This window comes from Triturus cristatus, chromosome 3_1 (assembly GCF_964204655.1).
Source record: "Triturus cristatus chromosome 3_1, aTriCri1.1, whole genome shotgun sequence".
In the NCBI taxonomy this organism is placed as follows: Eukaryota; Metazoa; Chordata; class Amphibia; order Caudata; family Salamandridae; genus Triturus; species Triturus cristatus.
In genome coordinates this window covers 965,172,806-965,190,528 of record NC_140583.1, presented here as the reverse complement: position 1 = coordinate 965,190,528, position 17,723 = coordinate 965,172,806, and the positions used below count along the sequence as shown (strand labels likewise).

The 17,723-nt window shown below is 44.0% G+C and overlaps 1 protein-coding gene across 3 annotated transcripts in view; it reads left to right on the top strand.

Moving 5' to 3' along the window:
- MBD5 (methyl-CpG binding domain protein 5) overlaps positions 1-17,723 on the top strand; it is a 375,507-nt gene that overhangs the window by 227,729 nt on the left and 130,055 nt on the right. For all 3 annotated transcript variants that reach the window (XM_085645611.1, XM_085645612.1, XM_085645613.1), the window contains one exon: positions 10,527-11,732. In XM_085645611.1, coding sequence (XP_085501737.1) covers positions 10,527-11,732 — 1,206 coding nt within the window. The remainder of the gene's footprint in view (positions 1-10,526; positions 11,733-17,723) is intronic.

The following is a 17,723-nucleotide window of genomic DNA, read 5'->3' as shown; positions in this document are numbered from 1 at the left end:
CATCTCGACTACTGGGTATTGAAGGCGAGCACGCCACAGGCAGTAGCCAACCTCCTTCAGACTATGACACATTGATACCGAAGCACACGCCAGATCACACTCAAAATATTCAAGTTGATCAGTCCGTCAAAGTAGATTTCAAGATGGAATTTCATTATTGAAAATAGACAGTCCCACAAATCTTGTTTGACACACAATACATGCTGTACACTGGCAGCTGACACATGATTACTCTTTTTGTGTGATTTGTTTCATAGCTGCAATATTCACAAAAACTTGATTGTTTGTCTCACTATGTATGTTGTATATGTGGTGTTTACCAAAAGTAGAACCGAACATACTCATATGCATATGCCACTCAAAAAAAAGAAGTCGTATTTACACTTCGAAAGTAGTTCGAAAATTTGTGACTCCAGAGTACAATATCTCAGTGACTATACACTAAATAAAAAGGTGATAAGAGAAACTTAATGTGAGTTAATAACCAGTGCATGCCCTATAAACCGCTACACAGAAGCAGCATGCACTAAATGCATGTGTTATTATAGATACGCAGTGGAAAGTGACCCATGAGTATCCTGGAAACAATTGCAGAGTTGGATTCATGGGTATAAGGTTATGCCCTTGCAATAAACGTAATGAATGAGTACCTTAATAGTATCTGTAAAAAAAAGAGGTGGATGTCACCAGATTGCTGGAACAATCCTTCTCCTTGGGAAGCCGAAAAGGATTGGTTGACTGGGTTCCTGTTTCAGTAGGCTGAAAATTATCCTGAAGCCAAAAGATAGCGTTCTTAATAGATGGACAGCAGCAAGAATTCTTGCCTCTTTTCAGGACACCCAGGACCATCTGATAAGCGTGTGTCCACTGTTTTTTTTCTTTTTATTTTAAAGACTAGGAAGAGACATGATGAAGAGTGTCTCCCCGCCGTCCCAAGTATTTAACCCCCCTCATAACGGCACCGGAAGGTCTTACCAGGGGCCTTGCACCCACTCTGTTCTCCCTGGTCCAGATCAGTATACTAATCTTCAGGTCAGAATGCTACATAGTACGTTGATGTCTTGTAGTGCTCCTGTTGGGGACTTTTTTGCTCCTCTTACAGCTGCCAACAGATTTGAGATCTTGGGCTCTCTGGAGGGAGTGGATTGACTGCACAACCGCGCTGTGGGCTCTATAATCCCAACTGAAGCTGCTGGGCAAGAAGGTGATTTTATTGCAAATGGAGCAGGGAGAGCATCTGAGGATCTTATCAGCGGGGCTGGATGCCAAGAAAACAGACCCCAACTGGTTGGAATTCATCAAATCCTTCTAAGTCTTGGCTTTTCAGGAAACCAGGTCCCTCCGTGGTTCCCCCTTTCTATCCAATTTTGCTAATTTCTTCTGGCCTGCACTACTTTCCTCCTCTGTGCATGTCATGGCAGGGCTTTGTATTTTGGTCTACCTACCATTAAACTAAATGGTCACTGAAGTAGAAACAAACAGTGCACTCGTAGCGGCGGTCTTAATAATGTTTCAGGACAACTCACTGATGTTAATTAATAGTAAATGTTTATAATCCGCAGGGTAATCTTACTCATTCGGATAGTCTTGCTAATCTAGAAGCTACCGTTAAGAAATTCAATAACTCCCCAAAAGTCAGGGATATGTGTATAGTTGTTAAAGTTTCAGTAGTGTTTTTGGAGGACTTAAACATTCACTCATGTCCTGCATCTTGTTTTCTATTACAAGACGCCATGGGGGAGGACACTTCCCCGCTTTATCACTTTGAACACAATGCTCAAGGGAAGCAGTTGAACAACTTGGTACACTCGTAGAACCTGGTTATCCCCAGTGTACAGGCCGTCCCCACTTATGGTGGGAGAGATGCTGAATCCATTGTGGACCATTATTCAAATTCCATGTTGCTCATCCCTGCTGAGGTGTATTTTTCTGTTAAATGGGTGGCATGGAGCGATCATAATGCTTTAGTGCTGGTTCGCTCTCAACCTAGGCAGTGCTTTACTGCATTAACTGCCCAAGAACTGATTGCTGTCTCAGATCAAGGGAGGTGGGTTAAGTGGGCGAAAATTGTCCCGAGGATTTTTTTGGGTTAACTTTTTAAACAATTCAGTCTAGAGGTGGCAAATTGTCTTAACCCCGACTTATGCCCCAAAGATATTCTTTTAGCTTTTTCTGACTTCGTTGCTGTTGTCAAATCAGCCCTAACTGTGGCAGGATACTCTGCCTCAAACAACCACTGGTGGTTTAATAGTGATTGCTCTAAGGCTCAGGGGCTCTAAAGGCAGCACTTAAATTGCAGCCAAGAGATAGGGTCGAAATATATCACCCAAGATCTTTATATAAGAAGGTTTTGAAAGATAGAAAGAATTCCCTTAAGAGTGACATTTCCACTAGGAAACATTCCTGCATCCCTTGAATTGGAAGCTGGATGCTAGGTAGACTGCTGTAGTCCTTCCTCTCTAGCTGCGACTGCCTTCAATGGAGCTTGGTGTCTCCTGTTGATCCACCAGTACAGTGCTGAGTCCGCCCCTTCCAGCTTAATCTCTTCTACCATTGCCAGTCTGGCTGCCTGTTGCTGTTCCTTTGCCAGATGCTTGAACAGGGTTCTGAGAGATGGGTGAAGCTCCGGTGGATCAAACCCTTCTTTTCTTTCGCCATACCCTGACTTGAACACTAATGTAGGTGAATATGAGGATTGCAACTCAGTTTGGCCATTTCACTTGATGCTAGCCTGTGACCAAGAGATGTCACTGATCCCAAGCATGGTTGAAGAGCAGTGATGATTGAAAAAAACAAAAAAAGTCCACCTCTTCATTCAAGAAAAATCTCACTCAGTGAACACATATTATCCTTCCAGTGATTGCTACCAGTGTTCCCAAGGAAAATATATTGATTTCCTTAGGGAAAATGATAAGTTTTTTTTAAGATAACCCTCCCCCACCAAAAAGTCCTTTGGTGGCATGCTTCATCTTCGGGTTCTTCCTGCCCTGCTGCAGGACGGTGGCGTGCTACGACCGACTGAGACGTGGGAGCACTTATCATGAAGTAATACTGTGCGATATTTGTGAGAGTGGAAGGATCCGAAAGAATAGTGAGGTTAAAAAATACCTGGCTACACGGAACCTACACTGCATTAATTCCTATAGCTGGTATCGTTAAAACGGGGGGTTGGAGAACTATACACTATGATGAGTGATCTTTTCCCCGGTCTACATGTTTCAAGCCTTCCCCTAGGCTTTTCCTCAGGACCAGAAATACATGATCCCTGTAACCACTCTTGGTGATCCTAATAGGTGTGCCTGAATAGATTCCAGGTATAATGTGCCTTTAAGCATGCATAAATACAATACCCATTTGGTATTCCTTTTTCTATGCAATCCTGAAAGATTAGGTAAAAAGACATAAGTTATTGTTAAATTGTACACTCATCGGATAAAATTATCCCCAAATAAGTGGAAGGAAAACGTGATATATTTTTTCACTCGTGCACAACTGATTGTGAGTGTTGTGCTACACCTTTGATATTTTATTGACAGATAGCAAAAAGGTTTTTCAACCCTATTTTTTGGCCCAAGTAAATTGGCCCCAGGGTATATCATCGTTCAGTCCCCTCATGTACAGTAATAGAACAAGTGAAGAAAGAGCCTCAACTGTTTGAAAAAGAACAACGCTGGGTGTTCCGCCTTGGTACACACATGAGAGGACTGAACGATGATATACCCTGGGGCCAATTTTTCAATTCCTGAGCTACTGAACTGATATAACATATATGCTTGAACACACATCATTTTCAAATCTATTGGGTTCTATCCACTGGCAACAACTAAAAGAACTAATATCGTTTACTTTTCAAGCCCTGAAGAAGTCCGATTGAGGACGAAACGCGTTGGCGGTTTCGAATTTTAAAGGACATCAATAAAGAATAACTTTTAACATCGCAAGATCTGATCGACTTTTTTCATTTGGGAAAACAACTGTTTACTGTAAACCATTTTCACTGTGGATATGGTCTAATTAATGACATGTACATGCATTCAACCTTTAGAAGTGTGCAGGGCTATTTTGCTTACCTCACCATAACATAGTTTATCTTTAAAATATCAATCGAAATATATTTGGAAGTCCAATCATTTTTTTTCTCAAATATCAACATACTATTTTAACAAAATGCATATATTTGTGCATAAAATAATGGCCTTCATTGTATTATGCCAGCTTAACAGCTTGACTTTCTCTGAAAATAGAGATACACACAACCAAATTTTAATTTTGAGTACTCAAACCACTTCCCTCAAACAGATGCTTCTCATTGTCTGTAAGTAAATATTTTTGGCCTGCGATATCTGCTTTAAAGATGGCCAACTCTGTGCCTATGATTGCAACAATAATTCCCAATTCCTATATCACCTTTCTGCCAGGAATGACCTCAGTAAGCCAAAAATGCCTGCAGTATACCAGAGTTAACAAACAGCATGTTATGGTCACCTTAATGCTAAGGAGAGTAGCAAATGTGACATAGATGTTCATCTTTGTCTCATGTTTGGCCATAAATCACGGATACTCACAATATGCCCGGGCAACCATTATAATACAAATAGGTGCCATTATTGTTCAATAAGAGCACGACAGGCAGTGCCCACTATTGTGGGTTTGGTGACCCCATACATTCTGCCAAGCATGCCTGCAGTTTAACAAACAACCCCGATTAGGTGCCGTAACTAAACTATGGTTGTTTTTCCTCAATCCTATCTGAGTTTGGTTGCTTTCATCCAAGCAACCTACTTCTGTCTTAACTTCAAAAGCAATCTTTTGTTTTCCATTCTTGGAACTTAATTTCAGTAATTACTCCAGGGGATCTGGATAGCTGATTTGAATCATGAACAACTTTGAAAAATTGCTGTTTTTTTTGTTTTACTGAAGTAGATTGTCAGATTTGCTCTGTGCTTCAAAACCATAAAATGCGTATTCCTGAATTAGCCGTGGGGAAAGCCTGATTGTATATCAGAACGTCTTCTGCAGAATTGCCCACTAGCATAAAAATTGTCTCCTAAATATTATTTACAAAAATGTTGTGTAATTTAGTGTAGACTTTCTATGATTAACTTAAGTGGGGTGACATTTTTGTGAGCTTTAATTAGGGTACAATATTTATGTCAAGATTGTCCTTTAACAGTAATAGTCTGGTCCAATTCAGAATTAATATATTTACTGAGTATTGCCATTTGTGACTACGAATCACTTTCTAGGCCTATATTATTAGTAAAATTATTGCAATAATCAAATCAAATGGGCCTTTTAATCGCGCATTAGAGTGCTACTCTTCATCTATGTAGACCAGTGGTTCCCAAACGCTTCAGAACCATGACCCACTTTTTAGAGTGACAAATTTCCATGACCCACTTACCTTTAGTGGGCATGAGAAGGAGCGATTCTGGAACGTAACATAAGAATCATGTGGTGGTTCATTGTTATTTATATCTAGCAAATTTTGCATTGAAATGGCCACTGACTTTCTACAAACAAAGTTTTACTGATACAATTATATAGTACACAGATAATGCGACCCGACCGCGGCCAGTGCCAGGAACCCTGGACCTCCCACTACCTATCGCTAACATACCACCACACTCCTCGCACTCAACCCTGGAAGACTTGGAGAATGCCAACAGGCCTCTCCAAACACGACCCATGGTCAGTTCTCCTGCCTCCACTGCCACCAGACCCTCACCGCCACTCCGGCCTCCAACACCGCCAGCACCGGCGACACCCTAAAATGCATCCTCCTCAACGTACGCTCCGTACACAAACACGCCATGGAAATCTGGAAGCTACTTGACGCTCTCTCGCCCGACATCGTCTTCTTCACAGAGACCCGGACCAACGCATCCTCCGCCCCCAACATCAGCACCGCCATCCCAGGCGGATACAAGATCCAGAGGAAATACCAACCCAACCACCCATGAGGGGGCCTCGCCATCACCCATAAGAGCACCCTCCGCCTCACCAGCTCCAGCGAAACCTTCCCCTCCGCGGAACACCTGCACCTCTAGATCCAGACCACCCCCAAATCCACACTCCGAGGAACCCTCGTCTACCGCCCTCCCGGCCCCCGAACACCCTTCGCCACCAACTTCATCGCACGCCATCGCCTCAACAAATTATATACTCGTTGGAGACCTGAACTTCTACCTCGACAACCCAAGCGACCCGAATCCACTCCTTCGTGACAACCTCGCCAACATATGACTTAAACAACTCGCCAACACTCCGACCCACAGAGCAGGACACACTCTCGACCCCATCTTCGCGGCAGGAAGCAGCGTCCAATTCAGCCACACAATGCAGCCGCCATGGACCGACCACCACTGTTTACACTTCGCCATCAACAAACCCAAGGCACCCAAACCAGCCCCACACCCTTCACAAAGGAACTGGAGAAAGGTTACCGACGAGCATCTTAACTCCACCCTCACCCGAGACAACCACACTGGGCACCCGATGCAAACGACGCAGCCAGAGAACTCCACACCTGGATCTCCAACTGCGCAAACGAGCTTGCCCCGCTATGCAACCCCGACAGACAACTCCCCAGGAAAGCCGCCTGGTTCACCACTGCTCTCCAAGAAGCCAGATGCACCTGCAGGCCTGGAGAGGAACTGGAGAAACACCAAGACAACCGAAAACCACACCACCTACAAGGACGCCATGACGGACTACCACAACCCGATCCGAGCTACCATGAGAAACTTCATCCGCAACAAAATCCTGGCCAACTCCAAGGAACTTTTCAGTGTCATTCAAGAATTCACCAACCCACGCAGCGAAGCCACAGACATCACCCCATCCCAAGACCTCTGCGACAAGCTTGGAACCTATTTCCACCTCAAGATCAAAAACCTCTACGACAACTTCATCGACCATCCACCAGGCGCCACCGACGGCCCCCCGCCTCCCAGAAACACCAGCCAGCCCACCATCTCCACCTGGACACCGATCACGGCGAAGACCCCGCCTCGACCATGAAAAGCATCCACTTGGGGTTCACCAACCCCTGGCCACCCCACATCTACCACAGAGCTGCGGCCACCATCGTTCCCGAACTACAACGCATCATCAACACCACCTTCAAAACAGGCACCTTCCCAGACGACTGGATGCGTGCAGAAGTCAGACCCCGGCTCAAGAAGCCCACAGCTGGCCCCCACCGACCTTAAGAACTATCAGCCCATCTCGCTCCTCCCCTTCACAGCAAGAGTTGCAGAGAAAACAGTCAACAGGAAACTGACACGATTCATTGAAGAGAACGCCGTCCTCGACCCGTCCCAATCCGGATTCCGAAGCAACCACAGCACAGAGACCGCCCTACTCGCCGCCACAGACGACATCCGCACCCTCCTGGACCAAGGCCACTCCGCAGCCGTCATCCTACTCAACCTATCAGCGGCCTTCGACACCGTCTCCCACCGCACACTAGTCGCCAGACTACACGACGCAGGCATACAAGGAACAGTCCTGGACTGGATCCGATCATTCCTCACTGGAAGAAGCCAAAGGATCAGAATCCCACCCTTTCTCTCCAACCCTACGATAATCACCTGTGGAGTCACACAGGGTTCATCACTGAGCCCCACCCTCTTCAACATCTACATGGCCCCCCTCGCAGCCATTGTCTGACAACACGGCCTCAACATCATATCGTACGCCGACGACACCCTGCTCATCCTCTCTCTTACCAAAGACCCCACCACTGCCAAACTCAGCTTCCAGAAAGGAATGCAAGACGTCACAGTCTGGATGACCAACAGCTGCCTGAAGCTCAATACAGAGAAGACAGAAGTCCTCGGTACCATCCCTTCTGCATAGGACAGTACCTGGTGGCCAACCGCCCTCGGAAGCCCACCTACCACCTCAGAACACACCAAGAACCCTGGCATCGTACTCAACTCATCACTCACCATGAACCGACAGTTCAACGCCGTCACCGCCAGCTGCTTCAACACCCTCAGCATCCTCCGCAAGACCTTCAAGTAGATCCCCCCTGAGTCAAGGAAGGCAGTCACCCACGCACTCATCACCAGCACACTGGACTATTGAAACACACTCTACGCCTGCATCAACAAGTCCCTACTCTGCAAACTCCAGACAATACAGAACACCGCCGCCAGACTCGTCCTCGGCATCCCCCGACATGAACACATCAGCAAACACCTAGTCTCCACTGGCTCCCCATGGAGAAAATCCTCACTCACGCCTACAAATGCCTACACAACATCGGACCCAAATACCCCAACTACAGAATCAACTTTCAGGTACCCAAAAGAAACCTCCGATCTTCCAACCTTGCACTGGCCAAAACCCCGTGCATCCACAGAGCCAGAGCAAGCGGAAGATCCTTCTATCACATTGCAGCCAAGACCTGGAAAGAGCTACTGGCAGACATCAGACGCGCCCCCCTCCCTGAACACCTTCAGGAAGACCCTCAAGACCTGGCTCTTCGGCTGCATTGATCTGCGAAACCCCCCCCCCCCCCCACCCTCAGCGCCTTGAGGCCCTCGAGGGTGAGTAGCGCGCTTACAAATTCCCTGATTGATAATGTGTGAAGATCGAGTTTCTTTGAATATTTAATCATTTGTGCAGCACCAAGAAAAGTGTCTTGATTTGTTTTGATCCTATCAAAATCTGTTACCAGTACACTCCAGGATTTAAAAAAAAATATGCTTACATTTTTCTTTCCTAACGGCTGAATACAAACAGTTTGTTTACGGGCATTTACATTTTTTTGTGTGGTGCACAATAGCGATATTCTGTAGCCTTTCTTAACACATTTCCTGTACTCTAGCAATATCGTCACAAATTTATTTTAAAAACTCCTCTCACCTTGCTGTCTGAGAAAGAAAAGTGACACCATTCCTGCAGCAGTTTGTCAGAAGACCTGAGATTTGACCTCTGTCTAAGTCACTGGCACGTATGACGGGCTAAAAAATAATTTAAAGGCATCTTTGTTTATTGCTCAGACTTTCCAGACCCACGAAAAAGTCAGGTTGTGACGCACAGTTTTAGAAATTCTGATGTAGACAACTGGTAGAGTAGAGTAGTGAAAGATCTGGTTCAACCTTGTCAATCAAGCATCTAAAATTGAGTTATCTTTCAGCTGCCAAAACACCTACCTCAGTATATCAGTTTCATATACACATGGATGCATTATTGCACTTTGTTCATATCACTACAATCCTGGGTGAACCCCAGGAAAGTAAAAATCGTATAAAGAGCCCTCACAAACCTTTAAGTCCAGAATTTACTTAATTCTTAGTCTTTTAATTTCAAGAGACTCTACAGTAAATCACAAGTCCTTGTTTCTGGTGGAGCATAAATATTAATTGGAATTAGTTTGAAAATCATGTGCCAACTCCATTTTCAGAATTTAAAAGTAGAGACATTCTTGGTAGTTTAATGGTATTTATTTTTAGCTTAGACTTTATGAACACTGCCAAATTTTCTTAGGGTCTCTATTTCCAATGCAACTAAACTGCAGGAATTTCCCTGGAATAAAATCCCTGTAAATCCCTTTTCTTCTCGTCACCTGTGTCTGGACAAAAAAAAATTAAATCTTGGGAGCTTAGACGTTCACCACAGCATTGTTCCCGAGTCCCTTTAAAAATGCCACATTCTAGGATGCTATTACAAAAACAAAATCACTTTATATATTCACATTTCCGTTAACTGAAGGTTGAATCCCAGTTCCTCAAAGCCAGGCAATACTCCTCATCTCTTATGTCTGCCTAACGCATTCTCATGATTTCCTGTTCAACCATCTAAAGTGGAGTTGATGTGTCCTGATGTAAATAGTTTTCTTACTGTACCTATGGAATCTGATGCACCTTCCCACAAAACATGTCACTGGTTGCTTGTTATGTTTTGCTAGGAGTTTACATTTTTGTGAGGTGGGACTGATTTGTGGAGTTACCCCTTTTGTAATGGTACTATCAGTTCATAGTAATAGACCTCTTAGGGGTTCACTAGGATTTGCCTAACTAGTTCTATTGAATTCTTCACATTATTTTTCACACCTTGCAAGTCAGCTATACACTAATGATTGCTGGCAGTGATTGACCCACAATGCATTCAAAACATGTTTCTTTCATTTTCACTTCCCCAGTCTTACTAATGTGAATCCAGCTAGACGAAGATGCCTTATATTGTCAGGGCTCTGTGGAGTTGGGTAGGATGGAGTAGTACAGTACGGTTCAACCATGTGAGGGTACCACATGTAAAACTGTTAGTGATTAGTAAATGTTGATTTCTCCCAAATTTTAAACCATTATATTTGTTGTGTTTAAAACCACAGAGAAGCATTATTAGTTTTATTTTGTTTCAGTTCTGGTTTTATTAAATATTGTTTATTTAATAGTAAATCGAGTTTTTGGAACATATTTCTCATTGGATTGTATTCTCATATTGTATACCAAAGTGTGAGGTAAATTGTTAAGCAGAACCAGAACTTATTTTACCATTATGTTTCTCCTCAGGCGAGAATGCAGGAAGATCATTCTTTTTTAAATAAACAAATGAGCTCTCAGAGAGGGATGGCACCCCATCCTGAGAGCTCCAACGCTGTTCTCCCTCCTTTTCAAAATCCCTTATGTAATATGCAACAAAGAGTTGAACAAAGTCAAGGACCGCATTCAAAACATAGCCTTGGTGGCACTGGTCAGAGTGATGCATCAGTAGATGCTATCTACAAAGCAGTTGTAGATGCAGCAAGTAAAGGAATGCAAGTAGTAATCACCACAGCAGTCAGCAGTACAACACAAATGAGCCCCATTCCAGCTCTGAGTGCAATGAGTGCCTTCACTGCATCAATCGGGGATCCATTAAATCTGTCGAGTGCTGTTAGCGCTGTAATCCATGGAAGGAACATGGTCTCTGATCATGACGGCAGAGTAAGAAATGCAAGAGCCACTCGAATGCGGACTAGTTCAGAGCATGCTAGACTTTCTGAGGATATGGATGGGTATGAGTATTTCAAATCTGCAGGTTGCAACACACTCAAAAATCAGTGGGATGGGGAACAAAGCCCTGTGGGGGATATAAACCGATGGAAATGTGAAGAGTTTTTGGATCATTCACACCCAGTCTTCAGCAGCCCTTGTCAAGCAAGACCTAACAATGCCTCCATGTTGCCTTTGTTTAGAAGGGAACAACATCCGATATTGTTACCACCAAGAGACTGTCAAAATGAAAAACTGATGGAGGAGAATTTTAGGTTTAATCATTACAAAAGGACTATGATTAGTTTTAAGGAGAGGCTTGAGAACACAGTGGAAAGGTGTGCACATATTAATGGAAATCAGCATCAGGTTGGCAGGGGTTTTGGTGAAATACTGGGCATTCCCAATCAAGACTTTGGTATGGAAGAACAATCTCCAAGTTCATCAAATAGCTTAGAAAGTACTTTTGTGAAAGACTATATTCATTATAATGGAGACTTTCATGCTAAACGTATTAATGGTTGTGCGCCTAGCCCTTCGGACACTAAAAGCTTGAGTAGTGAAGATGACCTGAGGATTCCAGACTCCCCTTCTTCAAACGAGTTGCCACATTACAGGCCTAGGACGTTTAATGTTGGCGACTTCGTCTGGGGCCAAATCAAAGGACTAACTACATGGCCTGGCAAATTAGTGAGAGAAGAAGAAGTACATAATTCCTGTCACCAAAACTCTCAGGATGGGAAGGTATGTCATTTTGATTTTTGTACTTTCTATTTGTTTCATTATGAAACTTGGTGCTAAAGTATTAGATAATTTAATTAGTGAGCTCTGATCTTTGTATGAATTACATAAAATATGCAGTTGTGTTTTTTAGTGTCTGCACATCTAAACACCAATCATCATAAAAACGGGCTTGCTTAGCATTGACTAAGATTAGTGGTAGTTTAGAAACAATAAGATTTTTAGTTTGTAAAGTAAATGATTACAGCAAGAAAATATTCCATTGTTTTTCATTAAAGGATATTTTTTTTTATCATTTAACAAATGTAGCAGTATAGTCCTGTGGGTTACATCTCACTTCTTCCACAATTCAGGTAAACTACCACCAATACCAAAGATGGACCAAAACGAATGTGACCGAATGGGCCAGGGCATGTGGCATTTTGAATAAGGTCCCTTTTTGCCTTTGCATTAGAGGCATGTATTGAAAGATAATTTGACATGCTTGAAGATTTCCGTGTCCCTTCGGCTGGGCTGGGCGGCTGATTGGCAGAACCCCGCTGTGGGCGGGTGATCCTCTTAGGGAGGTGGCAGCTCTGACGGGTTTCAGGGGCTGGCGACTAATTGGCGTTGAGTACCTGGGAGACGTATGGCAGGGCGAATCACCCCGATCGTTCGAATACTTGCAGAAAGAATATGATATGCATGACACGCAGCGATACACACACTTGCGGCTCCTACATGCGCTGCGCACCCATATCTAACAGGGGGTTTTAATTCCTGAATACTCCCTGCTTGAGGATCGGCTATTGCTGGACCCCATACGGGGGAAACCCACTTCCACGATATATCGCAAACTAGTTAACAAACTTGAGGGCAGCTTGGGTGAGAGATCTGGGTGATCTCGATGATGAAGACCGGCAGGAGGCACTCCAGAGCCCTAGGGAAGTAGCTATGCGTTTCAGATTCAGGCCAGTGCAGCTCAAGATCCTACATCGCATATACTACCCTCGCACTCACCTCTACTCCTGGAGCTGTGCCACGTCTGCTCAGTGCGTTTGGGGGTGCGGAGAAGAAGGTACCTTCCTACACATGCTATGGGATTGTCCTGAGATAGGCGCATTCTGGCAGAAGGTTACTGAAGTCATGTCAGAGGTGGTGGGTGAGGCCGATTCTGTTGGACCCAAAGTGGCTTCTTCTCATGATCAGAAGGGAGGCAGACTGGTCCAGCTACGCGGGCATATGGCTGGCATTGGCGGCGGGGGTGGCGAAGCGCAACATTGCCAGAAACTGGGGGGTGCAGGCTCCTTCCCTGCTTGACTAATAGAATCGGGACCTTGATTGGTGCCAGAGAGCGGAGGAAACAGTGTATAAGAGCAGGGGGTGTGCCAAAAAGTGGGAACAGGTGTGGCTGCCGTGGCAAAGGTCCCGAGGGCTGAGGGTATTGGATTCATGATGTGGGGTGAAAAACTGGGGGGGTCCACCCCATCTGAGAATGTACTATCTGTGGTTTATTGTAAATGAAAACAACGTCCTCATGCTATCATCTCTGTATGCTGTGGTTTCTCGAGTCTTGTTAATCAAAAGAATTTAAAAAAAAAAAAAAAAAAAAGGATTTCCATGTCCCTAAGGTGTTTATTGGCCTCTAGAAGATCGGGCACTGCTCTGATCATGCCCTTGGGTTCAAACGCTCTATGACCAAATTTTATCACCATAAGTTGATCACGCAAGATAGAGCTTGAAAAGTCTCCTGCAATGGACCTGTTCAGCCTGCATGTTGATTCATTGAAAATTAGCCATACTCTCCTTGGCAAACCAATGGCTGATTTTTGTAATTTGAATGATCTCTGAGGTATACTATGCTAATTTTGTGAAGAATTGCAATCTAATGGCATCCAGTGCTGTGCTTGTTGAAAACCAATTTCTTAGGCTATGGTAAGTGTTCAGGGCAATATATCAAAGTTCCCCCATTTCTAACTCTCTAAGCACCTTTTTTTAGAGTTCGATGGATAGGATACTTTGTCAAAACATAGTTGTTATAATGTCTACAGTATCACAAGTGCTATAGGCAGTGACACACTTGGAACAGGGTGGATAGGATATCGACCCGATGTACCAAACACTGGTAGCAATTTGCAATCAGTATTTTTGCTACCAGTGTGGTCTTGCGAGAACTTACCTATATATTAATAGGTCAGTTTGCAAAAAGATGAATCATAGTTGGTTGCAATTCGGCCTATCGCATAAATATTAATGAGGTATGTCACAAATTGCAACCTACTATGATAGGCTGCCATCACTGGGATGGTGGCCTGCTGGGTTCGGCAGACTATCATGTCTATGATTGCTTTTTAGTAAAGCAAACTTTGTTGTATCAGTAAAATATCAATATTGCCTCCTCCAAATACAGAATTGGTATGGTATCCATTTCTAAACTCATTTAGTGATTTGGAAATGCTTTTCTGAGTCACTGAATGCATTTATTACAACGGAAAAAGGGTTTTAGCATCTGCAAAAGCCCTCTGATTTGCCAACTTGGAGGGTTTACACATGCTATAACCCTTTGTGAATCTGGCCTCCTAATGGCCACCTAGCCTATGCATGTTTTGATATGTGCTAGCCATGCTTTTTGATAGTAAACACACCACTTATCTGCACAGCTCTGTCACATACTGCAAAAATGTTAAGGGGCTATTATCCCCTTTCATGTGTTTATGAAGGATGGGGCAAGATCCTCAAAATTCTATGAGTGTGATACCCCTGTTTGAGTATTTCTGACCGCTACTTCTTCCTGCAGATTATTCACTGTGTGAATACCCACAGCATCCGACCTGATCATGAAACTTTTCTCGCAGCTCTCCAATGCTGCTAGGTAGGTGGTACCACATAACTCTATTCAGTTCTTTGTCCACTCCAGAAGTGATGACAATGGCTTATATAAGACACCACTTGGCAATCTTGCTTCAGATCCTGCCATTTTTGTGAATTACGATGCTGATCTTGGGCTCTCCTATTTTCACAAACTATTTTCTCAGCAATCTAGGTCAAATGTCACCACCTAAAGTGTCATAGTTTAAACACTGTCAACGATCTCAAAAATAGTGGATGTCCCTGTTTGCTCCCCATGACATCTGCATTTTGTGCCTAGACCCAGATAAACTTTCTCTTACCTGTGACTCCTGCTCCTTCTTGCATAGAAGGCCATCTATTGCTGCAGGGATTCTACTCATGTGCAGAACTATGCTTGGGACCCTATAACATCAATAGATAGGGACTGAGTCACCATACCACCTCAGTACCATGAGCCTGAGTCCGACTAGCTATAGTGTCTCACTTGCCCTTCTACTCGTATCCAGAGACACAAGTGAATTGACACCCCAGAACACAACACTGACCCTCTCAGGGATCGCGGCAACAGGACATCCCTTTTCGCTCACACACTCGTACTTATTCACAATAAGATATGACAAAGCCACGAAGAACATTTAAAATGTTTATTTAAACTATTGTGCTCTAGATTGCAGTATACGAGCCAAAACAACTTCCTAGCAAAAATACCATCAGCATAGTACATAAACAGTATATTATAAAAAGCCGAATCATATTATAAGACAGACTAGCCTAATCCCTCTCCCCTTCAACAGAAGCAAAATGATTATACTGCAGAGATATCTGGGATTAGTAGCGCACCCCGTACCTAAGCATACACAGATGGACGGTCTACATCTCAGATACAGCCATGATCTTCTCTCAGAAGAAATCTCTCTCTCTGTTACATTACTGTGCATACGTATATGACAAGGCGTACATGCTCATTAACAGCTGTATTTGTGTGTTGTGTCTAGGTGCTAGTGCCTGACCAGAACAGAATAACAAGGGACATTGTTGTTTGACCATGTCAGTGTGACCCCAAATCCACTGTGACTTTTAATTTGATTTTACCTATAGAGGCATCACATATGCGATCACCACTTCCAACGTTATCTTGAGTGGTCTCCACCATCTTGATGGATAAAACTACTCTGGTGTCTAGATCTTCTGCCAAATCATTACAAGAATGAGAGTCCTCTTCCCCTACATACCCCACCTTTTGCGCACTCCTGAATACTTTTGCAAAATGGCCTAATTTCTTACATTTGAAACATAGTTTATTAGCTGACAGACAGTTTTTTTCATTGGCCAGGTGGTTGCTTGAACCACACCTGAAGCATGTGTTGGAACTTCCACCTGGTCTCTTCTTTACCGCTTTATCAAAGGAATTATGAGCTTTGGCTTTGAGTGCAATCGCATGCACTTGTTCTGTAGAAATCTGTTCCTTGCCTTTTTTCAATTCCTTTGAAGAGTTGGTCGACCTTTCAATTCCTCTAGCTATCTCTAGCGTTTCCTGTAAATCTCGTATTTCGGCAGCATAACAATATCTGCTGAATGCTTGTGTCTAAACAATTAACTTCAACCTGGTCCCTGAAATAATTATCCAGGTTCCCATCATATGCGCACGTTGAGGCTAAGACTCTGAATTCCGCTAGAACGCTATCAGTGGACTGAAATTGCGATTGTGTCCTCGTGAAAAACCTGTCTTTCCACTATGATGCAGGTGTCTTCCTTGAAATGATTCTTGAGTCGACTAATCGCCTCTGTATAAACATCCCATTCTGTGTCGGGAGGCTGATGAGCTGAGGGTAAATGTTCTAATATGTGTTTCCCTTCCACGCCTAAACAATTGTAGAGTTGGGTCAACTTCCGTCTTGCAGTGAATTTGTCTATTTCAATAGTAATTAAGTAGCTTTGAAAATGTTTAAACCACTGAAGCCAGCTGTATTTTTTACTACCAGCTTCGGCTAAAAATGGTGGTGGAATATTAGCATTTTGCATGTTGATGCAATAAGGAGTAAGTAAAAGACATTTCTCAAACAATATTCAAATAAAAACACAGGTGCAACAATGTGATGCGCAGTAATAATTTCCTCTAACCCTGCAAATGTTTACACACAACAGCGTGGCATATAAAGTAAAAACAAGGCAAACATCTATAACATGGCTGTCACTGAACTTAACCTCTGAGACAAAAGAGTTCTTAGTTACAACAACTAAAGTAAAGAATGACCTTAAACGTACCTATTGCCGGAGACAGACTAATACTGAGACCGCAAGGTGTGCCTGTCACCAAAAGTTTGAAAATCAGCCACCAAGAATGAGCAAACCAGCCTGTGGATCTTTACACAGAAAGATGGCTGTGACAGACCCTCATCTGCTTTGCCTGTGGTGCTTAAAGACAGACCATGATTCCCAAGACGTGTGAGGACTGCCATACCATTAACACCAAGGTGCTGAGGGAGCACTCCTTGAGGCTCCTACATCAGTCCACTCCACGATGCTCCAGGTCCTGGTCGCGAGAAAGGTCCTGGGCCAGTTTGCGGAGTCGGTCCATGTGCTCGTTGTCCGGTAAGTCCCACAAAAAGTCCACAAAATCAAAGAAGTGGAAGCGCTTTTCAACTTCACCACACCAGTCCCAATCTTAGGACGAGGTGCGGTAGCAATGTCACTCTATACCCCACTGCCATGTGGAGCCTGCCTCTGGGGTCCTCCCTCTGCATCCCTGAATTAGCCGGAGCATCCCCCACCCAACTCTGTGAGTTTTATGAGGACATGCACCTCGTCTAGAGTGCCTTCAGGCCCCATGGGTTTTGTGAGTGCGGCCACTAGATTTCTGCCGAGGGGTCCGCCCCTGGCAAACACAAGCAGATGATGAACGTAGCGCTGAAACCGCACCCCCCCAGTCACAGATCTGGGTTGAATCCATTATCGTTCTTTAGCTCACTTCGCCACCTCAGTTCAGACCTAGCTACATGCAAATCAGTCTTGACCCTGTGTCTCATGGGAACAGTTCAGCCCGAACTGACAAGCCAGTTCTTCCCTGAAACGGAAACACGCATCCTGGTACCGGTTTCTGGGTAACACCCTTCATCAGCCAGGCAGGCTTGAATCCAGTGGCAAAGTGAGCAAGGGACCCACGTC